The sequence below is a fragment of the Notolabrus celidotus genome, chromosome 21 (genome assembly GCF_009762535.1).
Source record: "Notolabrus celidotus isolate fNotCel1 chromosome 21, fNotCel1.pri, whole genome shotgun sequence".
In the NCBI taxonomy this organism is placed as follows: Eukaryota; Metazoa; Chordata; class Actinopteri; order Labriformes; family Labridae; genus Notolabrus; species Notolabrus celidotus.
The window spans coordinates 13,771,674-13,797,927 of NC_048292.1; the positions used below are offsets into that span (position 1 = coordinate 13,771,674).

At 39.4% G+C, this 26,254-nt stretch overlaps 1 protein-coding gene across 1 annotated transcript in view; it reads left to right on the plus strand.

Moving 5' to 3' along the window:
• The window catches only part of cacna2d1a (calcium channel, voltage-dependent, alpha 2/delta subunit 1a), a 139,409-nt gene that overhangs the window by 10,453 nt on the left and 102,702 nt on the right, over positions 1-26,254 (plus strand). Inside the window, exons 2-3 of the mRNA XM_034673988.1 lie at positions 15,863-15,944; positions 20,007-20,123. Coding sequence (XP_034529879.1) covers positions 15,863-15,944; positions 20,007-20,123 — 199 coding nt within the window. The remainder of the gene's footprint in view (positions 1-15,862; positions 15,945-20,006; positions 20,124-26,254) is intronic.

Sequence of the window (26,254 nt, forward strand, 5' to 3'; positions counted from 1 at the left end):
GAAATAGCTGTTGTTATTGTGTTTACATAGATAAATAGCATTTTTTGAGGGCCTAAAGGCTAAAAACAAGGCATGGAAATTTGCACTTACATCAGAGAGGCTATTTTTAGAATTTCAGACATGTTCAATAGTGCCCCCTATTTAAGTTAAAAAATTGCTGTCCCCACCAAATTTTTGACATTGAATTTAACATTACAGTTTTTCTATATAAGCCAATTTCCAGGATGTTGATGGCAGCAATAAAACACAAAGACTTATCTTAGTCCTTTTAATTTAAAATTACAACAATCACATTTTCAAAAATGTCTTCCTCAAATTGCATTTTGTTCACAATTTGACACACATTTCCTAAACCAAACCCTTTGAATAAGAATTGTATGCATGCATAATGAAAATGCATCACTAATTAAGCTGTCGTGTTTGAGTCTACTATCCTGCTGGACTCTCACCAGCAGGTGTGAATGCTGCAAACACTTCCAGTTGTCACAACAACTCTGTTCCCTGCAATTTAACATGACTGGACACCTGCTGCTAGAGGTGATATAATGGGAGCTGTTAGTTCTGTCAGGACGTATATACCTCCTGACATAGAGGGTGTGGATGAGACAGACTGGGCGGAGAGGGGACTGCAAGTCAGTCGCGGCTAGCTGTGGTCCAGGGTGTGAGGTCAAACGTGGTCAAGGGGAGGAGGAGAGTCAGAACACCCCCTCACCCCCTTTTGTGACAGTCTCATGTTGCCTGTGGGCAGACTGTAGAGAACAGGGCTGGGATCACTAAATGGCTTAGTCTGACTTATGAGACATTTCTTGACAAAGAAATGAGTGAATGAATGAAATTTTTTTCAGTCAATGGTCATGGATGAAAAATAATTGCGGTAATCTGAAATCAACAGACTTTACTGGAAATAATTTCCTGAATAAAACAAAACAAAAAGAACATTTTATAAATTCCCTAGAGCCTCTGTACTCCATATTAGGCATGGTCTGATCTCAATAAGTGGTTGTTCTCTTCTCTAATTGGAAATATAGTAGAAGGCTGTTCTACAGTTAGTTATACTGGTTGTAAAAGAAATAGCTAATTCAGTTCAAATTTATGTGTGCATTAATAATTTTCCAATTCTGCTGCATTACCTTCTATAATCAAGCTTATTCAATGTGCTTTCATGCCTTAGGTGACTTGTTTTTTAAGGTCCAACCACCTGTCCAAATCTAAGCCATTAATATATGATTGTTAAGTATAAAAAAACTCAGAAAACCAGTTTTAAGAGACTTGAAGTACCAAATGTTTGGCATTTTCAATTTACCAGTTAAAGCTCCTGTATGCATTTTTTTATTGGTTATGAAACATCCTATAATTGATACTGGTGCCTCTTTAAGACTGACAGACTCAAACAAGACCTTAGTCAACAACATTTATAATTTCTAAAATTGAGTTTTTAATGCCCGAAACCTCTGCTGCAGGGTAGGTGTCAAAGACGGTGACCAACTGCATGCTGCTGAATTAGCATAGTTAAAATTTCCACAGTAAACATACTACTTAACACACTGTAAGGCAGGGGTTCCCAAAGTGTGGGTCGCGAGACACCAATAGGGGGTCGTGAGTTGTCTTCCAATTTTTCTTTAAAAAAAAAAAAAAAATGTAATCGTCCTTATTTTACCCATTATTGTGAAAATGTAGACAAAAATAGTAGTTACCTTTGAAATAAAACCCTGCAAATAAGTACGTCTCATTGGTTTTCTGCCTTTCTTTGTTGCCAGATGACTCCTAATGTTAGGGTCAGCGTTAGCTAACAGTTGATTAACAAAAGGATCAGTAGCAGCAGGTGAATTCACAGCAGCACAGGAAACACAGCCACACATGCATGTAGGTCTTTGGCACCTATATTTTGGGGGTCGTGGGCTGAAAAGTTTGGGAACCCCTGCTGTAAGGGACAAAACTGAAAAGAGATAAGAGGTACTAGGGTTCGCCAAAATTGACACAAACTAAAAGTTACCTACTGGAGCTTTATTCAACTAATGATTACAGAGCTGATTAATGTTATTTATTTTATGTATTTATTTGCAAACATTAGATTGCATAATATCTGATGATAAAATAAATAAGAAGGGTGTGTTAGAAGAGGTTAGAAGCCACAAGGCTTATATAAAAAGGACCTCACCCCAACTGCAATCACAACACACACACACACACACGCAACAATAAACATACACAGGAATATAACATCCAAATGACACTTCAATTTTGGTAAATGTAGGTATGATTAGTGGAGACAGAAATATTGAATATATGATGAACATCTAGGTGTGTGTGCATACTTAATGCCGCCCCAGCATGAGTTATTGCCAGGGTTGGGGCACCCCTGTCAAAAAATGTGTGACACGCCCCTGCAGGACGGACCTAAACAAAGGCTTACTGATTTTTCTCAAAGATGTGAATTCAAAGGTTGAAAAATTGTTTTAATATTTGTTTGTAATGTAAAGGGATGAGAGGAAAATAAGTGGATTTAGTCTATAGTTCCTCGACACACTTGGTGTAAAATGTAGGCTACCAGCATCTTTAGCTAACTATGTCAGACAAATAGAAACAGAACATCTCGCCTCACTGTACTTCACTGAAATATTTCTGTCACTTTGTCTGATGCTTGTCAGAGAAAGAAAATATGGATAGACTTTTAAATAATAAATGTAGTATGGCTTGAAAGTGAAAACAAATCAATACAAAGCTGTTTGTTTTGCCATAAGTCCACATGTTAAATCAGTCCCACTGGAACCAGCTTCCATTAACCCACACCTGCTCCACCAGCATGTGATCACCCACCATCACCACCCTATCATTAGGTAATGATATCAAAGTCCTGTCAGCACTTCACCAGCTGTAACACACCCTAAGTGGCTGATAGAGCACACAAAATACTGTTGTCAAGGCTTCACTTAAACACGGCTTTTCAGATCGAGGCCGGGGTTGGGATGGTAGCAGAGAGGCAGAAACATCGATTACATCTTTCAATACAAGATAATGAGGCCGTGAGGTATTTACAAAGCCTGCAATTAGGGTGTTATTGACCTCAATAAAGAGGGTGATATCATCACTTGTCACGCTTTGTGCTCCGTAGTGAGGATGACTTATGGACGTTTTGAGGGAAAATAGGAAACAAAATAGGAAGCAAGTGGAAGCTTTAAGAGGGGAAGAGAACATACACAAGAAATGAAGTGGGGAAAAAACAGTCAGAAATAGAAAGAGGGTCCAAAGCAGTGAAAGGAAAGATGCATAGATGAAGAGATAGGTAACAGATTGACACATGAATGTAACGGAAAGAAAGGCTTGTCTCTTTTTACACGCCTTTGCTTCATAGTCAGAGCTCTTATTAGCGATCCCCCTGTGGCTCAATTACATCCAAACCATCCTCTAACATCCCTTTGCTGTTTTTTCCTCCTCTACTTCCTGTAATGATGTCAGACTTGTCTCTCTAAGAACACATTAGAAGTCCAAATTACTACTATCAGAGGAGGATTTAAGGTTTCAAGCTGCATGACTACCAGTAGACATGAGTGCTTCCTCCTTGATGGTTTCCATGAAACTCTGAGATTGAATGTAGTACACAGACAGACCTGGTTTTGTGTTTAAAACATGCAGATGTTTACAAGGCAAGGAGGCGCCCGAGTGGAAACTCCCAAGATTGGATATTGAGCCTTGGATTTTTGTGGTTGCAGAGGGGCTAAAGGAAGATTTTTCTGTGATAGAGTCGGGATGATGTGGAGTCCAAATTTTAGGGATCAATTTTCAGATTTAGCCTGAAAATGAATTTGTAAAGCTCAGGGCCACACATGCAAACTTCTTCCGCTGAATGACAAATAAAGACGTTAGGGTCGTATAATAGACATGCCTCTCCTTGGTTGCTATCCTGTTGATCAAAGATATGCCTGAAGAACGATCACACCATGAGTTTCACTGGAGAGAAGACAAAGTGTTCCATGACAAGCTGCTCCAGTACTCTGACAGCCCAAAGCATACAGTCTACCGGGTATTTTTTGTTAAAGCTCCCTTGCTGCTTTCTTCCAACTCAGACATAAGTTTGGTATGAAAGGAAAGACGGGACTTCACATAAGGTACAATCTTCCTAATCTTCCCTCCACAAACTCCATCAGGGAACCTTCTTTTAAAGTTGGATTGCAAACTCTGGCAAACCTCTTATGGCAGCCGAAATGTGAGCTTTTTTATTTAAATCTTGAATGGAGTAGAAAGTGTAAGTCAAGGAAAGATTGAGGCCAGTTTGAATCTTTAATACAAAAAAGTCATCGCAGTTTCAAAACTTTGGTAGTTTTATTAGTTTTGGAAGCAGTTTGAAGGGACTGATCCAAGTTATTAATTACACAAACATGATGACATTTAGTCTGGCAGGAACAAGCTCCTGAGACTCAGATAGGTTGTGAAGAAGCCAACAGTTTGGCTAGATTATCTAAACCACCTCCTTTTAGGAGAGCAATTGACCCTCCAACTGTAAACAGATCCTGAATTAAATACCTTAATAAAAAGTTAAAAAGACTTTCCTTTTATTTAATCAAATTATTAACTTGACTCAATATACTCTTCCTGTTAAAGTTGTTTTGATGCCAATACATGTATCTGTAATGATATCGGTATTGATACAATTGTCTGTATGGGTATCAGTAATGATACAAGTATCTGTATCAATGTTGGTACTGGAATCAGTGCATGTAATGATATTGGTGCTGAGACCAGTATCTGTATCAACATTAGTACTGATACCAGTATCTGTGTCGATATCGATACTGATACCAGTATCTGTATTAATATCGGTACCCAGCAGACTGAGGCACAGTTTTATCCACCAGGCAGTCAGGATGCTGAACTCTCTCCCTGTTTTGCCCCCTCTTCCCATAGTGCCCCCTTCACAGACTGAACCCAGTCACTGACCCCCCCGCAAATCCACGCTGAGGTCTGTCATCCTCAGGACTGAAATGCACACACTTACTTTGATTTTAAATTGCACTATAGCAAAGTTTTTGCACTGTTTTAAACTTTAATTTATTATTTTTATTAGCTTATCTTTTTCTAGCTTTGCTATGTTTATCTGTTGTTGTCGTTGCTAGGCTCTGAGAGAGAAACCCAATTTCAAATCCTCAGTATGTGTAGTGCATACTCCAGTTTATTTGACAATAAAGAAGACTTTGACTTTGACTTTGATACCAGTATCTGTATCACGACGGTGCCAATACCAGTGTCTGTATTGACATTGGTACTAATACCATCATCTGTATTGGCGTCGGTACTTATTCAAGTACCTGTATCAATGTTGGTACTGAAACCAATGCCTGTATTCGTATTGATAATGATATTGGTACCAATACCAGTGTCAATATTGATATCACTACTGTTACCACTACCAGTATCTGTATTAACATCAGTTCCCATACCAGTATCTGTATTGATATCGGTACAGTTACCATTATCTTTAATAACATCAGTTCCAATACCAGTATCTGTATTGACATTGGTCCTGATACCATTATCTGTTCTGGTATCAGAACTGAAACAAACACCTAGATCAATGTTGGTACTGAAACCAGTGTTTGTATTGATATTGATACTGATACCAGTATCTCTATTGATATCATTAGTAGGAATGTTCACAACTAATCAAGTATCGGCAGTATTCAGGCGAGTGATACACAACAGCTACCGCCAATCATGGCCTGTACATGGCCTGTACATGGGCACAAAGTTTGGCATATCTTACAGGTCATTACCTCACCTTTTGTTTCAAAGCTGACAGACAGGAAGTCAATGCAGAGAGATTTTCTTAACTTGCAAAGCTGGCACGCCGGTTAATCTGCAGACCAGTAACTGAAGTGCCATCTGAGCAAATGTTGCTGACCCGCTTACTCTTCTGGTTGACGCCTAACAATGTGCACATGCTTATTTTTCTCATTCAGAACAAGCAGGCAGAAAACTAGACGCTGTGGGTCTGGGATATTTTTCTTTTCAGTTCTCTTGTTGCAGCAAATCCACATTTAATAGTTTCAGCCTGGCTCTTTATGACTGTCTGTAGAGGTTACTTTTATAAGCCTTGTTAATATTCAGCATTTTAAATACTGAATAATTTGTTTGCCTCTTTATGTAACTGGAAAAAATGTAGAATTGTTTTTGTCGTAGGAAGAATCTAAGGTTGTTTAAACAAGTATTGGATAATTGAGATCAGTAAACCAATTTTGGTTCTCATACCTGTGCTTTTATTGATCTTAGAAGTATTACCAGTATCTGTATTATCCAAGGAAGGAAAAAAATGTATCAGAATGCCTCTTCTTACTTAGATAAACTTGAATTACCTTTGACCCTGAAAAGTTTCACCAGAATTTGTCGCCGAAAGACGTACTTATTTTTAGTCTTGAAGAGATGGCGAGTGTAACTTATGGACTTTACTGTCCTTCATGTGTGTTGTTGCTAAAAGTACATTAAACAGCTGCACTACAGCCCAAGGCCACAGGCTTTGGTTCTGAAAAGAGAAGAGACAAAGCTGAAGGGGTTAATGTGGTGAGGAGTAAGACAGTAGTTCTTCAATGCTGAGTCATGCTCTCTATTTTGGGATTGTGACCATTTGTTTTTGCACCCCTGCTGCTAAAAGCTCTGTTCAGTTTACGAGGTTGTCACCTACCATATCTGTTTACAGTGTGTTGCCTGGCAGGTTTAACATAATAGTAAGTCATTGCCCTTGAAACCAAAATAACAAGCTAAAGATGCTTAAATAAAAAAATGAATAGCTAAGCTGAGTCATGCTCTCTATTCTGCCCCACAACTGCCGAAAGCTTTGCTACCTTTAAAAGCGAACTGCTAACCATGTATGTATTCTACGTTATCATGCCTCTGTATTCTTGCCCACTGAATAATGTATAGTTAGTTTCTAGCCAACTATTTATGCCGATTGTGTGTGTGAATGGACAGATATTATCAATCAGTCAATCAATCAATCAATCAATCAATCAATCAATCAATCAATCAATCAATCAATAAAGCGCTTATCATACAATGGTATTGTAACACAAAGTGCTGTACATAAAAACAACTTAAAATAGAATAAATTAAGAAAAAGATCCCACCCTCAGCCCCGACCCCAAACCCACCCCACAATCCTAAGGTTAAGAACACAATATATGCAACAATAGGAATAAAAACAATAAAAAATAAAATAAATAAATAAATAAATAAAAAAAGAAGTTGCTGAACGAACTGAGGAAACGCTCTTATGATATCTTAATGAGGAAATTGAGAATTGCTGAGTCATGCTCTCTGTTCTTCGGTTGCTGTACCATCTCTTTGTGCTCAACGCTTGTAGCTAACCTTATTTATCTGCTGTGTGTTGATGGGGAGATATTGTTAGTTGCGAGTTGTAGGAAGAAAAAACAAAGAACAACACCCAAAAACGGTTAAAAAAATGTTAAAATGAAAAGAACTGCTGAGTCATTCTTTCTGTTTAAGACTTGTCACCACTTCTCTGTATAACTTTCTGCTCCTGATTTTTAGCCATGCTTACAAGCTAGCTGCTTGCCTTATTTGTCTGCTGTATGATGCTAGGCAGATCAGGCCATGACGCCAAAACAACAAGCTAAAAGATGCCAAAATGTATCCCAGAACTGCTGGGTCATGCTCTCTAAAGGTGCATTTCGACCAAGAGTTCCAGGGTCTTTTAGCCCCCAGAACTACTTTCCCCGGAACTAAAAGGCCCCCATTGTTTTCTGCGTTTCAACCGCGAGCTGAAGTCCCGGGTAGATTGTGCAAATCAGGCCGGTGACATATGGGGAAAAAAAATTAATTAAATAATATTTGGAAATCTTAATATGAAAAGCTAAACTAGTATACATCCCCAGGAACTCCCTCTGTGTTTCAACAACTGTGTAAACTCCACAAACACCGTTACGATCAACCAAAAGTCCAAGGACCTTTGAAAAGTACTACCCCCAAAGCAGGGGCTTTTCAGGGGGGAGATTAGCTACCCCTGAGCTAAATTTAGACCCTGGTTCCTCATGTTGAAATGCATGTAGTTCAGGGTTAAAGTCCTTAGTTCTGGGGTAAAGTTCCTGCGGTCGAAAAACGCCTTATTCTTTTTTTGAGACCATTTCATTTAATGCATCTCTGCTGCTAAAAGCACTGCAATGCTAGCCAGCTAGTCACTAACCCTTTCTGTTAGCTTTGGTTGCTAGGCAGACATTGTAAAGTTGTAAATGTGGACCTTCAATCCAAAACAACAAGCTAAAAGATGCTAAAATTACAACAACAGCTGAGTCATTTGTAATTTCCTGATGGGTTTTGTTTCAGTTGCTCATCTTAATTGATGGGTTATACAACACACTTGCACAAATGGGTCACACCCACTTCATTACATTAAAAGCTTTAACAGTAGACCTGCACCTGTCCTGGTGACCCTTGACCCCAGCAACCCTTTTACTGCCCTCTGAAAGACCTGCGGCTCTGGTTACATTCAGGCATAGACACACATGTAAACCCACACACACGTACATGTGACAGCTGTTATAACACAGACCGCTTCTCCTCTAGTCATTAGAGGGATGGAGGCCAACAGAGAGGAGGGGCGGAGGGTCTTTTGCCCACCCAACCCATAGTTCGCCACACATGGGTAATGCAGAAATTCAGACACATGCTCACTGGTCTAGTCCAGGAACTTATTTAGCCGTGAGAAGAGCTCACATGCCCTTGGACTTACAGTGTTTTGCATAGTGTGTTTAATTTCTTAAATAAGTCTACAAATGTGGTGTGGTAGCCCACATACACATACTGGATGTGCTCATAACTTAAGATAGAGATAACTAAGTGTAATTATAATGCAATTTTTCAGCAATAGAGTCCTCATTTTAGATTATGCTTGTCTAAATGAGATCAAGTGTGTCTCTCTGATCTAAAAAACATGTATTCATACTGCTGCAACAAGCAATAGTAGTTTGTTGTTTCTTGGGGCATCAGACCTGGAGAGAAAGTAAACTGAGAACCAAAGGTCCTCATGTAAGAAGGGCCTCCAAAGATGCAAGGATTAGGCACAGAATTTTGTGCGACGCCCCCTTTGAATCCTGTGGAAGGGATAATTTACTGTATCTAAAATCAGGACAGTAGCTCAGAGTTGCACAGCAGTCTAAACAGTTGTGTGCTAACAAAGAACAATACTCGGAAAATTTAGGGAACATGTATGGTTTGTTTGGTTTGTTAGCAGGAGGGCATTACCAAAGCACCAAAGTGCATGGTGTATTTGTGTAATGTCAGAAATTCATCTTGATTTATACTGAAAATATCATCCAACTTCACAAAACCTGAGTCATATGGTAGACCCAGTGTGCCATTGTATATACAAAAAGAAGTAGTAATAGCCTTTGTAGTAGGAGTCATTTTAATGATTATTATAAGAAGTACCATAACTTAGTAAAAAATGTGCAATAGCCTTATTGGCCATGGCTGGTTTCAATATTTTGGAGGACATAGAAAATTTGAAAAAGTTATTTTAATTGAAGCATCCCTAAAACACTTGATCCAAACTTTCCCACACTGCAACTCAGTAAGGACCAAGTGGCAACCCCCATTGTGTTAAATACAAGTGGCAACCTCCGGTCTCAAACTATGAAGCCCAAGTGGAAGTGCTATAAACTGCAATTCATCGAGAATCCACTTGAGGCTGGCTGCAGAAACACCTGAAACCACATACACCAATTTTAAAAAGACGATCTTTGCAGCATTAATAAACATGTTTACAGCCTGGTTCAAAAAACAGCTTGGCTCTACGTAGCTAATCTCTCTATCTGCACACACTGTACGGGGAATTTTTTTCTAACACAACAGTTCAGAAGATATTAAGATTACGAGTTTTTGCCCAAATAAGGACATGACTGACTTGACTCCCGGACGGGAACACATAGCTGTTGGTTAGGAGGCTCAAACTCCACCCCTTTACGTCACACTATGCCTGGTTGAGTTCTGCATTTCCAATATGGCTGCTGCCGTCGATTGGCTTCAAACCAGCGCTCAGGAACAGATGGGTGACGTCACGGATACTACGTCCATATTTTATACAGTCTATGGTTAAAAATGAAGCCAATGAAGAGTTGCAAAAAACTGCAGTTCCTTGAGTGTCCACCAGAGGGTGGTTGCAAAAGCCAGGGAATCCCTATTAAAGCTCATGTTACAATGCTTACTTTTACAGCAAAATTAAACATGTCTACATCCTGGTTTAATGGGCGGTTTAGGAATTTAGGTCACTTGCACCATGTATGTGATGAGATACAAATGGTAAGATTTATACATACATTTACATAATTACAAGCAAGGCAAGGTTGTGACAGGAGGGGGCGCTGTAGTTGAAATATTTTATTAGGAATAACCCCTTGAGATATATCATCTCGTAGTTATTTGCAAGGACGCTAGAAGCCAACCCTAGCCCACACTTCCTCTTTGCCTTGGTTAATCAAAGGCCACCATTTCCAATATGGCGACCACCATAGTTGAGCTACCAAACATCTCTCTAGGGACCAGTGAATGATGCCATGGAGAGTATGTCCATGTTTTATACAGTCTACGGTAGCAACTCCACAGACCTCTCTCATTTGGTTATTGCTCATAAAGTGCTTGGTCCCTGCAGAGCCAAAGAAAACACTACAGTTGTTTTAGTGGACAGTTTAAGTAACATCAGTTGAGCCCATTACATTCTGACTTTACAGTGGGACAAGAATAGATTCTTGGATACAACACAGTGGTTGGGCAGTCTTATCTTATGATCTACTGTACATTGCTTACTCATCTGGGGTTTTTAGTGCGCTGAATTTTGGCCCTTTTGAAGCCTTTAAATAGGTTTTTGTCCAACAACACACCCAGACGTGTGTTAAACTGCATTCTCACTTTGGTGTATCTGTGACTGAAATACTGAACAAGTGAATGAGAGATTGACTGAACACAGCTGGCAAAAGAACAATAAAAAAGAAGAGAATAAAAAAGGAGGGCTTCAACAATTGCCCGAATGAAAAAATTAAACAGTCTGCTTTATAAGTGTGTGATATTAATGACTCACTGAGACAAGTGTGAAAGAACAAAAAAAAGGCTTGTTGTGCCAGCAGGTCTCACACTTGGCTGAGTTTCACATTATCTCATTTACGGCCCCGCAGTCGAACTGCTGTATAGCCGAGTGGCTCTGCATGGCTCACCAGCCATTTTGAAGGCTTCCTTCCTCTCCAAAAAACCTCCCTCCTCGATTCCCTGGAGGAGAGGTGGAGAGAGAGAGAGTGAGAGGGGGACGAATAGGAGCCAAGCGTGGGATGGGATAATTATGCTATCTAATTTTTCCTTGTCCTGCTCCAAGATATATTTGAATGTTTTACTTCAAGAAACTCTTCCTTACTTTGCTTCAGTACTTAAAGAAACAAACAGTAAACTCTTGAATCACTTAAGGAGCAGCACTTCCTGTTGTTTTGTTGGGAATGTATGCCCTTTTAAGGGGGGTTATTTCGTGAAAGCTGCTAATCAGAGCACAGCTTAACCTTTCTTTTTTTTTAAACCAAGATCAAGAACATAGTTTGGGACTTTCCCTGGATCATGTTTTGATTGTAGCTGTCCTCTCCTCTTTAAGGAACTTCTACAAACATGAGATAAGACTAAGAGTCAAGGCTGTCTATATCTAGACATGCAATACCAATCTTGGATCAGCATCTTGGGATGGGGGTTCTTGTGACTGAGGGAACGCCTCACACTCATAGTGGAAGGGGTTAGAAAATGCTGTAGCCTATGGAAGGCCGTTCTTGCCAATAAAAGAAAAACTACTAAAAATCTTCAACGATAAAAAAACAACTGATATTGAGACAAATTTATGGGTAAATTCATCAAAATTGTAAGATAAGTCAAAATTCTGAAATTATGAGTCATGGTTATGAGATCTGAAGTCAATTTCTGTCATATAAAAGTTGAAAATTATGAAGAAAAATGTTAAAGTTAAAGTTGCTGTTGGTAGGAATGGTGTAAAAAATGTTACTTTTTTTCTGCTGGGTTTGGAGAAACGGTCATAATGCCCATCGGTGCTCATCGATAAGTGAAGTAATTTGAGACTATTGCGAAATCTCTGCGTTTTCCAACGCCTTTGTATCAAGCAATGTTATTATTCCCATTGTTCCCGTTATGTCAGACCAATCATAGCTAATCGCTAGCATTGGTTATGAGTCCGGCACTATCATGACTGCACACGCTGATCTGTGTTGGGGGGCTAAGAGGAAATCTGGTTTTGAGGGATAGTGTTAACATTCGAAATCCCTCTCTCTGAACAGATGTTTACTCTGTGACGACCGACAGCAGCTTTAATAACTTTAAAAAAACGACTTCTATTTTTAAATACTGACCTATTCTCTCAATATTTTGACATCTCATAAATTCAACCATTTTTTATCTCACAATCATTACTTTCTATCTTATAATTTTGATTGTTTTATCTCTGGATTGTTACTCTATATCTCATAATTATGACTTATCTTTTAATAAGAAGTTTGTTGTATGTCAAAATCATGTATTCTTAATGATAATAATCCCTACCCTCTCATTATTCAATCTTTTTCTGTATTATCTCTTGTATATTTAGCCCAGAACTTCAACTTTTTAATCCTAAAATTTGAACTTTTTCACATTTCACACTTATTTTTCATACCATAATAATCCCTTTTTAGTTTATAATTTGATTTCAAATTAACAAGTAAGACTTTAATTTTACACTCATAACTTATTTTCTCATTATTTGACTTGAATCTCTTTAAAATGACTTATAATCAGGATGTACTTGTTGTATGCTTGATATTCTTGTTGATGTTTTTAACCTACATTTAATGGAAGTAATGGGCTTCCATAGTTGGAATGATCAGGGCATATAGTAAATGAAAAAAAAGGTTTGAGTTTATGAAAAATTGATCAACTCTTCTTTGATGTGGTGTAAAAACTCAATCCTACACACTTACAGTTTCCTGCATTAGACAACTGTTGTACTGCCCCACCATTATTGCTTGAGGCCATCTGGGGTTACTTAGAAAAGTCACATGCATATCAGCCCCAATTCACACCTGTTACCATGACTAGTAGACCTCATCTTGACCCTGGAGTTGGCTCCATGTATCCTCCAGTAGTCAGCATGAACTCTTGCTCTAGAACATGAATTCACTTTGCAGTCATTTATAAGAGATTATTCAATGTGAATAATAACTGTACGGGCGGTAGAAAGAGCTATGTGCTGACAGTCGAGCCATTCTATATCTGCCCTCAGCAGTCTCTCAGAGGGCTAAATATACAACAAGGCTGCTATGTTAAACATTTCCAGCCTGAGCCAACCCTGCTCACATTACACTGTATTTTTTAAATAAGATAACACAGACAGGGTTCATGTGTCAAAGGCCCCACGGCAGCGTGGGAGGTGAGGAGGTTAACTCACACTGTGGGGGAGAAACGGTAATTTTCTTTATGGATTATGTCATGTATTTTTTATTGGCTGTGGTAAAGGAGCCGGGGAGATGGGTTGGGTGTGCTCACAGAGTGCTGTTTCCAAAGAGAGTGGAATATGTAATGTGCAGTTGAGCAACACGAGGTTGACAAATGTAATGTTGTTGGGTTGGATTAACCCTTTAACCCAGAACATGTTATCAGCTGAAAGACCTCTACATCAGCAGGTTATGAAATTCTTGCTCTGAAGAAATAACTTTAATATAGATAGATAAGTCAGTAAAAGCTGGGGTAGGTAGTCAGATTTAGATACACTTTTAGTTATACTGGTTAAAATGATCTTTATGTCCCGATGGCAATCAATACATAATGTGTTCTTAAAAAAAAGAAGCTATCTACAGCTGGAGTAAACCTGGGAAAACACCAACCAATCCCTGTCATTAGGGTCCAATTTATGGAACCAATCAAATCCTGCTGTCCTGCTGTTCTGCCCGCCTCCTGCACGTACATTTCCCCGGCGTTCACTCACTGTCCCCTGCCTCTGCTTCCCCTGACTTTACTGACTGCCCCTCTTGCTCGACCTCGGGCCTGTCCCCTCTGACCTGATGAGGTGCTTTGCTCAGGACTGTAGTCCGGATCAGAGTCTAAAAAGCTCTCACCACAGGGGCTCTGACAAGCAAAAGAATTAATGACATTTAGTAAGTCCTACAGAAATGTAGATGTATTATTATTATAACTTTTCTCCTGATATTGTGTCAACAGTACATCTGGATAATGCTAGCATGACAGTTGTGAGTACTAACAGCAGCCATGTTTGTTTGATGTTTTTAACTTTCATTATGATAATGTTTTGGTGTTTTCTTACCGCTGAGTGAGACATGAGTTGACGTAGTGCATAACACAAACGATGTGGGGAGGACCGGTTTTGAAGCAGTCACGATCATATGGTTGCGAATCAGTTGCGCTCGTTCATGTGAGCGAGGGCGTCGTTTTGGAGGAGCTCCAAGGGGAGGGGGGGGAGGGGTTAGATGGAGTCCTGAGGAAATGCTACATTCAAATTCATGCTAGCTTTCCGTGACTAACAACCCTAGTTTTAATATAAAAATATAACTCAGTTAATTTGCTTAGTTTCGTTGACAGGTTTGTGGAGTAGACAGATTTTTTGCATAGGGAGAGAGGAAAAGATTAATACCACTCTCATGTCTGTCAGGTACACAGACGCGAGGATACTTGCCTGCTAGCTTAACGTAGCTAATTCAACAGAAAAAACTAGCTTAAATCAAGGTGCAACAAACTAGGCACAGACCATTATATACACCCACATTCTGATGCTTTTACACTTTGGTTTGTGCTTGAGTTTATTATTATATTCGGTGAGCTTTTGACACCAAGCTAGCTTGTTTGATACTATCTGTACACAGAGTGTTATCAATCCTATCATTTGAGTTTAGGTTAAAGAAACAAGCATATATTTTAACATGATGTCTTAATATTTCTTAATAGAAAATCAATATGCTTTGAGGGGTTCTGTCGAAGTTCAGTCGGTGACATGCTAAATTTATTAGAACTACTTTGTACATTTACATTTAAACGTTTAAAATTTTTGCAGTGCATGTGGGTCATGAAGCCATGTCAGGTCGTAGGCTGCTTGCCAAGTAAAGAGAGTCATGAGAGTGTTTTGACAGTTAGGGGGTATACTGGATAGGGTCTCATATAGACACCGTATATGCTCACACACACATATTGACGAACTGAACTAAAAGTCAAGGGAGTCCATGGAAGGGACTGGTGTCCTTAAATCCCTTGTGGCCAAGTTAGAGTGCTGAAAGTTCAGTTATTAGAGCTTGGACATGTTGATTCATTAATGTTTAGATTTGTTAATGGACACACACAGACAGATGGTGCTTGTACTGAAAGCACTGGCAAAGCTTCTTGGATTCCTACAGCTGCTGAGAGATATTTTTACTGAAGTACTTGAACGTAAAAGAAAGATGTAAAAACTAGTCCATGTTTTTTTTTACTTTGCTCTCTCTATTTATTCAGTTTCTTTCCCCCCTTTCTGTGCTCTTTCTTTTAAGAGGAATACATTAACCAGCACCTCACCCCTGAGGAGGTGACACACTCATGCTGACAATCTATGAATAGCTCTCACTTTAACGCACAGCTCATGTGGAGTAGACTAATGTACTTGGTTAAACATTATTATGTCCCCTCTGTCAGCCGTTACTTTGATTGAATATTGTGATTGGAAGAATTAAAGCTTAATGAAGGTCATATGATCTCTTAGGATAAAATTAAAATTAAATGTGATTGAGGTCGATCAGACGGTTTCGATCTTCAATAAGAATTTGCAAGCTAACTGATTGTTTATTTTGTGTTTTTGTAGGGTAAAGGAATGGACGGAACAGATACAAAAAGATTTGGTCGCATTAACAGACTCAGCCACTGGAATAGACGACCTAACACAGGTAAGCATAACTATTGTAAGACATGTGTGCTTAAAAATGTCCTTAAATTTATCTTATAAACACATTGTGGATCAACTTTTTGTTAAAATCTGTTTTTTTAAACAACATTATATAAGTTAAGCCTACATTTGATTTGTACTTTTCATTGGATTAAATAAGAAATGTCTGAAAAATACTTTCATGCTACATGCTCCCCCCTTTTGGGCCTTTTACTGTTACACGTAAGCAGCCAATTGACATTTAAAGCTTTATATAACTCATCAGATTAAATAATACCAACCTAACGTTTACTTTAAGTAAGGGCATAGCAGCTTTGATTGACAGGTTGAGGCCGCTAGCTGTCTGCTAGGTGTCACCTCAGATCATTCAAGTCACTCAGCTTAACCTCTCGGCCGTGTCAGTGGCATTTCTCTGCTTTTCATGCAAATACCGGGCTACTAATGTGCGATGCTGTGCTGTTAATTGTATGAAGAGATGGTCTAAAAATAATGCTTCAGTTCTCTAGTGAGTGGAATTCTCAGCATATCTTAAAACGAATTATCAGGTATCAGAGTTTGTGCTCAACTGTTACCTTGCTAACTAGCTTATTATCCAGCCAATGAAAGCCTTAGGCACAATCTGCACAACTGTCTTGCTTTGGTAATTTAGTATTTTCTAATTCCTTGCACCTCCCACATATGGTCACATCTGGCTCAAAAGAAAATAAATGAATAAATAGGCAAAACCTTGCTTCAAGTACTGGAATTAGCTTGGGTTAAGCATCATTTTTACTTTTACCTATACACTACTTCGAAGTAATTCAGTTTTTGAAAGGAAATGTAGTTGTTAGGATTGTTTTCCACTTGAGAACAATGAGGTTAGGAATAGGGATGCACTGATCCGATCCTAGTATCGGATATCGGCCAGATCAGACTAAAAAAGCTATATCTAAGAGGTTGTTGACCGAGCCTGCTAAGTAAAAATGATCACCTTAACATGCTATTTTTTGTGCTTATTTTATTGTCTACCTCGGCCGTTTTAAGGGTTTTACTCTCTTAATAATTATTTCTACATTTAGGAGACAGGAATGTAGGCTTGCTAATGTTTGCTATATCTCTTTTATGACCACACTGTTTAAAGCCCTGGCATGTTGCCTTTAAATCACGACAGGAAGTAAGTACGTAATGCTAAGGAGAGTCAAGAGAGTGATCATACAAACACATGTGGAACTCAACTGCTACTTAATAACAAGTGGCAAATCAGTCAAGTCAAGTCAAATTTATTTATGAAGCACATTTAAAAACACAGCAGAAGCTGACCAAAGTGCTGTACAATAAGACAAAAAGAGACAAACAGACAACAAGGAAAGCACATCATTGGGGATTGAAACCTATTTGGGGCTAGAGGACTCACATGCTGAAATATAAAAGTGCGTTTTGAGGCGAGTCTTAAAAGAGTCAACAGAGGGGGGCGGCCCTGATGAAGGTGAGGGGGCTGTTCCAAAGACGCGTGGCCTTTACACTAAAAGCACGGTCGCCCTTCAACTTATATTTTGACCTGGGAACTGCAAGGAGACCCATGTCAGAAGACCTCAGAGGCCTGGAGGTTTTGTAAGGGCTCAGGAGGTCAGTTAGATAAGGTTGGGCCAGACCAGCCAGAGCTAAATAAAGCTAATGTTGAAGCGCAAAATGTGCAGTTCCCCAAATGTCCACTTGGGGCTGGCTCCAAAAGCCAACGTAAGCCCACATGACCATTTTTACATCAGAACGAAACGCAGCCTGGTATTAAAACAGGTTGTGTTTGTGTGAATAATTCAATTGTTTTTAACAACTGTAAAGAAGGACATTTCTTACATAATCCATTTTTCTTACATAATCCATTTTTATTATATTTAGCCGTTGAGTAATAATTAAACTGGGGTCATGGTTGATTTGACTGACAGGTGGTCGTATTATAGCTGTAATGAGCTCAACCCCGCCTCTCTGCTGTTGAATGTTTTGTTCTACTTTAAATTAAAACTCATGAATCAGGTAGAGTCAAGGCTTTTACTGTCTTTACTGTATTTATTGCGCCTTCTTCCTCCTTGTTACCCTCCTTGAACAACCTCAGCTGTCACAATAAATCACCCATCTACATAAACCCATCTTCTCATTAAGCATAACGCCACATTGTTCCTTCCTGCCAGCACAGTGTACACGCTCAGATGAGATCAGCGTCACGACTATACTGTGGTGGCACACCCACACATGAGCCACATCTGACAAAAGGACAAGAAGCTTTTTAGAGCCTCATTGATTGACACAATGCATCTGGCGCTCATCTTGTCTTCTCCCTTTGAGAATAAGATCAGTCGGCTTTAAAGCGTCACTGATGTCATTACAAAACAGGCTTGATGCGATGATACGATTTTTCTCAAGACATTAAATGTCCCAGCGTTTTTTATCACTGACTCCTCTTAAATTGTTGTCTGCTTCAAGGCAGACTTTGTTTTAATGGAATGTACAGAACACAGGATGTAAAATGTTAAAAGAAGACAAGAATAGGATGAAGCACACAGGTAACACTTTTCTCAATGGGAATGGTAAATGGTATTTGTTTTCAATGAGGGATCCCCAAATCCAAAGCAAAACACGGGTAACTCCAATTCCACGAAATCTACGCTGAATTATTTGCAATATGATAATACAAATCTAAAAATCCTTACTTTGCATCACAGCAAAACCACTAGACGCCTAGAGCATGAAGACAAATTGCACGCGTCTCAACTCTTAGCTTTGAATGTCGGACAGTGAAATCCCCCCAGGCTGCTAAATAATTGGCTGTTTGGCATTTGTGTTTCTTTTTTCTTTTGCCCAAGCATATTCTCCAGCACAGTGAATGGTCCTGTTATGTAACCTGACATTGCAATTCAATCAGTGTTGCTCTGTTTTTTTCTTTTAAATCACTGTGCTTTGGTCAGAGAGGTTAGATGAATAATGGAAGATGGTCTTTTATACAGAGTTCACAGACTTGGATACAGTAAGTCAGTGGGTAGAGAGCACCTCAATGCTGAAAGAGCCGGTAGCAAAATCCTCATATACCGTACAGCTCTGTGTTGTCGCTCAATGTTGTATCTTCTAATCGTTCCTAGAAAGCTAACATTTTGTTCGCTATGTGGGCATGTCTGCTCGAAGGGACAGAACATCTCAATAAACTCAGTTTAGGCGTTCATCAGTTTAAATTGCTAAAGTGAAATGTGTCATTCGAAAGTACGGTAGGCTGCGGGAAGCAGAAAGACACTGCAGCAGCTTAGCTACGGTGTGCCAAAGAGGACAAAGGGATTGAAAGGAAATAAAGTGTTCATTTTAGAAATTGATCAAATTGCCATTAAAGCCCAGTTTATACTTCTTCTATCCTGCTTGGCTGTTTCTGGTTCCACTCCATATGCATTCAATTCCATATTTCAAGGCAATGTCAGCTGCATTTCTTGAATGAAAAGTGCTGCACTGAACAGTCTATCAATATTCCTATAAATAGTACAAACTTGCCATCAATTATTTTGCAGTATGTGTTTTCTTTTGGACTTATAGCTCCTTTGGGGAACTTTTTTTGTGACAATTTTGGTGCCCCCTGTTGGCAAAGTGGTACCTCTAAACTGATCTTGACCTCAATACGTGTAAGTTATGTTTTCTGAAAAATAACCACAAAATAATTTGCTTTTCTTTAGTAATAATGTATCACTTACTGAGTATATGCATTGGAGAAATAATTAAAACACACCATCTGTCTCACACCTACCCCCTTACAGTGTTTACAGGCATTACATTTCAGCAAATAGAAATTGTCAGTCTTTCACCAAAGGTCTGGTTTTCTTTTTGGATCATATATATGATTTCTGTCAGTTTCATAACCACTTTAAAAAAAACTCCTTACTAAAGCTTTAATGTGAAAAATGTGGCTAAGTGAAGTCAATTAGTTGTAGACATAATGTTGGGTTTGTAAATCTGTTCATCATGCATGTTACATGTTACTACCACCTTGGATATATGGGTTGTTTTCAGTCTGAATGCTTGGTTTAAGACACTTTCCTTCTCGTTATTCTAGATATATCATGACCACAGACCTGACTTCATGGTTGGGTCCAACAATGCGAGGGAACTTGTGGCGACGGCTGCTGGGAATATAGAAAAACTGCTGGCTAACCGCTCCCAAGCTCTTAAGGTGAGTGTAATCTTACACAACATTATCTGATGTTAACTCTGAAGAATGAGTTGGTCTCTGCTTTCTCTTCCTCTCATGTTGAGCAGCAAGAGCTGTTATTTTTTAGTTAAGAGGTTTAGGAACACAAATCAAAATTGTGTTTGTGAGATCAGTTCTAGCGTCTCTCTAAGCACAGTGCCCAAAGCCCACACACAAACAGTCTGCTTCTCCTCATTTCATGTCACTGGAGCACAGCCACCGCTTCAGGCCATTCACTGATCCAACATAAACAGACATCCTACGGCTAGATGACTTAATTCAAAGTTACCCGTCTGGTTTTGTTATACGCACAAAAAAACAACTGAGATTTACGTTGTGTGTGTTAGTGTGTGTGTTGAATCATTTTGCTGTTTTGATTTGTTCAGTTTCAACTTTTAGGAATCTTTAGTCCATTTTCTCACAACTAAGACCAAGCTTCCCAACATACGTAATCCAAACAGGCTGCTTTCATAGGATATATTTATCCCAGCTTGAACTGTGGGAAAATGCTCTGACGCTCACACAAGCTGAGTGCTTGTATGTTTGTAGTGTGCCTTACAGGGTTAATCACATGTAGCTGAACTCCACACCAGCTGAACTGAACACCATTAGAAGACCTTGGAAGAGCTGCGAGGTTGTGTCAGAGCTGGTTCTTTTGTTTGTGTAAACTACACAGAACACATATAGCATAGCATTACCATGCTTAACAAAACATTAGGTGGCCATCCCAGCTGCAAAGCCTGAGGAGTGTTAATTAATCAGATTTGGGCAACACTTAGGTCCACAGTATGGCTACAAGTTTAAAATAGAGTTTGTTCAAGTATTCATGGTCCTCAGGATATATCTATATACATATATTAGTTTGTCTTTGGTGTAAAAACAGGCTGATCTCATCTGCCTTTTATAATTTATCTCAACAGATATAAAACACATTGTTAAGGACTTTCCTACAGATATTCAGGGTGCCCAGAGGATGAATCCTATCAACTTTGGTAACCTCCTAACTCCGTCATCAAGCATCACCTTTAGCAACCATTTCAATTTTTTTTTTTTTTTAGTTATAAGTTATATTTTTGGCCTTTTTGCCTTTATTTGATAGGACAGCTGAAGAGAGACAGGAAATGTGGGGAGTAGAGAGAGGGGGAAGACATGCAGGAAATGGTCGACCGGCCGGGAATCGAACCGGCGACCCCTGCAACGAGGACTCTGTATGTAGGGCGCTTAGACCACTAGGCCACCAGCGCCCCCACAACCATTTCACTCTTACGGTACAACATCTACTACATCTGCTTGATAGATTCGCCCAATATTTGGTTCAGACATTCTTGGTTCCCAGAGGATACATCCTAATGACTAAAGAACCCCTGATAACTCTTCATACTTCACCATGATGTTTCTTATTAATGGTTTGAAAAGAAAACTGTTGGGAGCATGACCATTGAAATTGGTGGGGCCAATCATGTCACTCTTATGAAGAGATAACATACCTTTGGGAACTCCTAGTCCTTCTTGTTGAGCTGTCATCAGGTTAAAATTTGAATCTATCTGGTGAAATTTTCTCTGATCTTGCTGTAAAATCCAGAATATGTCAGACTTTTTTGTCCTAATGTGTGACGATTTCCATAGCATTTGATGAAGTCAATGTGCAGTTTCTATGCAGCTGTGTAGCTCTTTGTGGTACCATCTGTTTTTGCATTGCTGAGTTTGCAATCCTGCTTCCAACAGGTGCAATAGTTGAGCTCAGCCTACTATAACTTTGACAGTTGCGAAGTACCAACTGCTGGTGAACGATTTTTCTTTGGTTGCCCCTCCCACCTCTGCTGATAACTTCTTGTCTTAGATTGAGAAGTTTTTTCAACTACACAAAGTTTATTTACTTAATAACTTCCAACTTTTTCAGCACAAAATAAGAGAACAAAATGTAGTATTGGAGCTCTGTGTATACTCACAGTGTAGTGAGTATGTGTACATTTCGTTTGGAAGTGAGAAATGTGTATTTGGTCTGCAGTCTTACGAAAGCTTTATTGTAATGAAAGTTAATTTTTCAAAAACTATTTTTTTCCCCCATAGAAACCCCTAAATTGACACATTTTACCACAGACCTCTATTAGAGAACAATTGGGCCCCCCTTTAACTCCCTCATTGATCTCTGACAGTCCCTGTAATCCGCTGTGAGAGCCACTCTAATAAATCTTAAAATAGCCTAAATGATAGCATGCTGTTGCAGTGTTAGGTCATGTTCACCCCTGCCGCCTATTGAGAACTCTTGACAGCATAGAGTGCTGAAGGCTTTTGTTGAGTTGCCACTGACCTGCGTAACCCACGTCTTGTTTACTTTCCATTGTTTGTTGTTGCTTTTGAAGTTGTTTATTTTTCATACTTTAATAACCATGATTGTGCGCCACAAGCCAAATGAACAACACCATCCAAAACAAAGCTTAATTCAGAGAGATTTGGCACTTTTGATGATGTTGGAATATCTGATGCACATGAGGGGGGCTGTGATTGGATGAAGGTCGTCATTTGATAGATGTGAACAGTGCATGATGGGCTACTAGCCGTGTCATATCTGGTCTTAAATCAGTGAAATATCATCTAGTAATTACAGAGAAATAAAGACAATTTACAGGATACAAGCCGTCCAGTTTGGGCCAAACTGCTTTAGTTCAAAATGCTGGATGCCTAGGCCAATACAAGATGGTTGGCAACCATATAGCATTCTACCACAGTGGTTCCACCAGCCTTGTCTGCCTTGATATGTATCCCAGCATGCTTTGCGTGGCGAGGTTTCCACTTTCTAAGCACAATGAATGGTGTAAAATATGGGTAAAAAACCAAGCGGCAACCTCAGATTGTGAAATATGAAGCCAATGTGGAAGTGTTCCAACTGCAGTTTATCAAGCTTCCACTTGAGGCTGGGTACAGACACTTTGGAAACCACATACACACCCATTCAAAAAAGCAGATCTCGACAGCAGAAATAAACATGTTTACAGGGTTTGGGTCCAAATAGCTCAATTCTCTGCACACTCTGTGCTGGGGGTGATTTTTTTTTACAACTTGTTGTTTTTGAGCATATGAAAATGTTGGGTTTTGCCCATAAACTGTATGAAATATGGACGTAGGATCCGTGACGTCACCCATCTGTTTCTGAAGCGCTGTTTTGAGGACAATCATCAGCGGGAACCATATTGCTGCTGTCGAGCGGTTGTGATGTAAAGAGGAGGGCTTTGAGCATCTTAGCCAACAGCTACAGTGTTCCTGCCTGTCAATCAAGTCAGCTGTGTCTCTCATTGGAAGACTCGTAATCTCAATATCTTCGAAATTGCCACGTTAGAAAAAAATTCCCCCCCCTACAGTGTGTGCCGATGGAGAAATGAGCTATCCAGACTACACTTGTCTTTTGTACCAGACTTTAAACATGTCAATTTCTGCTGTAAAGTTTGGCTTTTATGAATTGGTGTGTATGTGATTTCCGGTACTTCTGGAGCCAGCCTCAAGTGGATCCTCGATGAACTGCAGTTTTTAGCACTTCCACATTGGACTCATATTTTTAGACCGGAGGTTGCCGCTTGGTTTTGCCTAAATAAAGGCATGGCTGACATGACTGACAGGTGGGCACCCTGTAGCTGTTAGCAAAGAGGCTAAAGGCCCGCCTCAACTCCACTTCATACTAGATCAGCGAAAATTAGGTTGAGTCATCATTTCCAATATGGCGACCACCAATGATTGGCTTTAAAACCCTGCTTCAGAAACAAACGAGTGACGTCATGGATACTACGTCCATTTTTTATAAAGCATATGTAAAATACATTAACAGTAAAATAAGCCTCTCTGAACCTTCAAAGACTTCAATGAACTTATATAGTGGGCATGGTGTACATTATCTACTAAACATTATTCAGCTTTGTTATCGTCACCATGTTAGCATGCTAATGTTCGCAGCCTAGCCTGTAAAGCTACAAAGACCTGCCTTTATTGCTGTTAACTCCTGTGCCCAGTAGGACATTAAGTCAGATTGATCTCTACAACCTTTTCACTGCTCTCAGAATCTGGCCAACAGAATTAGGATCTTCCTGCACTCCTGGTTTCGATCAATCCACCCCCGAGAGCTACAAATATCCAATTAAAGCCCGGCAGCCTGTTGCCATTCACATCCTTATTGATTACCCCATCAGTCCAGTTGAGCCTTTTGTTTTTTTAACATCCCAGTAATTGCCAGAGGATGGGGGACAATTAGTTTTTATTGTTGTCATGTCACACCTTTAGAGACAAACACAACTGCACAGCGGGTTGATGGAATAAGATGTGAATCTACTTCTTTCCGTTTGATCAACACCATCTGCTGCGTTTGTCACCTGGACCAGTCGGCGACAGTTGTTCATCAGCTCTTTGCTTGCAGTACGAAAGCAGCGAGGGAGGTGGTGATGGTGTATGTACACTTTTTTAACTCCACCATATGCTGATGGTTTTTTTTTTGTTGCTTTAAAAAGTATGCTTTCTTGTTACCACATTAGCACTGAGCAGGAGACGACCTGTGGTGGCATGGTTACCTCCTGTAAATGGCGTTCTGTATAATGAAGTGGAGTCAACCAGCTTTATAGCGATCAATTTATGTAAGGGGACCATAAATAGTGTCCACTTCGCTGAATCATGACTTGAAATGAAAGTAGGGACCTGAGGAAAGCAGCAGCTGTAATCTTCACATCTAATATTTCTCTGCACCAGTTTAAATATATTCAGGAAGCACTCCTTTCCTCTGATCTTTGTTTCCTATCATCATATCTGGCTTTTCTCTGTCTTTACCCTTTCATTTATTGCTGATTACACAAAGTGATCATAGAGGGATCATTGTGTGAGAGGTTATATCTTTCTGTCTGAGAGAGAGAGAGCATTCAATCTGAATGAGGGAGGAGTGATGATGAGCAGAGGGAGAGTGGTAGGAAGTTCATAAGTGCACTAAGCCACACCTCCCATGAGGCAGCGTACAAAAAGAGTAGAAGCCTATTACAGCCCTCCCATCCATTAGGACCTTGGCCGCTTAGCACACAATTCAACAAGCAGCACTCTTCTTGTTCTCATAGTTGTACGTGAAAAAAGAAAACACCTCCAGATACTGTTACAGTGAGTGTTGACTCCTGTTATCGTGTTGTGTATCATTGAATTGCATCATTAACCCTACATGGTATATAGAGGTAGCAGAACGTGGTCGGTCATTGGTTTTCTATCCTTGATGAATCAAAACGCAAGTTCTGAAAGAGGTTTGTTGTGTTGCTATGGTACTTTGATGTATATTAAACCAATTGAACACAGAACTGTTGGTAGAGAACAAACATTTATTACATTCAGAGTGATTTCCACCCAACCACCAACAGCTTAACAAAGACAAGTGGTTCCAAGCTGATGAGTTGGGACCAAAAAAACCCTGCATACTCCGCCTCTTTAAGGCTCAAAAATCCTACAGCTTGTGTTCAACTTCAAACCAGGTGTAAAACCTGATTTGAAAGGTTAATAAACAAGCATACATACTGTGTGTTAGCGCTCATTGACAGGGGCATAACCAAGAAATCTGGGCCCCATGAAAAGATCGAACATTTGGCCCCAAACCCCATCACAGCAAAAGCCAGCCCCACAAAACTACTATGACCACACCTCCATTGTGTTACACCATTACGATTGTAGATCAATAATCAGATTCTGATTACACCTTTTCACTGCACTGTATCTTATCCTGTGTCAATTTAAAATATGTTCTTTTTAAACTCTGCTTTGTAAGGCGACCTTGAGTGCCTTGAAAGGTGCCTATAAATAAAATGTATTATTATTATTATTATTAGAAGAAGAAGAAAGAACCTAACTGTTTTGAAGCATTTTGCATATTTTTTAATTATTTTCCATTATTTTATGTAATATTTCAGTGCTCCTGAATTTATGTTGTTTTTAACACTAACACTAACACAGATATGAAAAAACAAAACCTTTTTACTTGTAGTCTACAGCTTTATTATGTCTTAACATGTCACATAATAATTTTTTATATTTATTTTAACTGACAGTATTTTTTGTTACTGTCTACCAAGCCCTTCCTTCATTGGCACCCTTGTTGGTCAGTC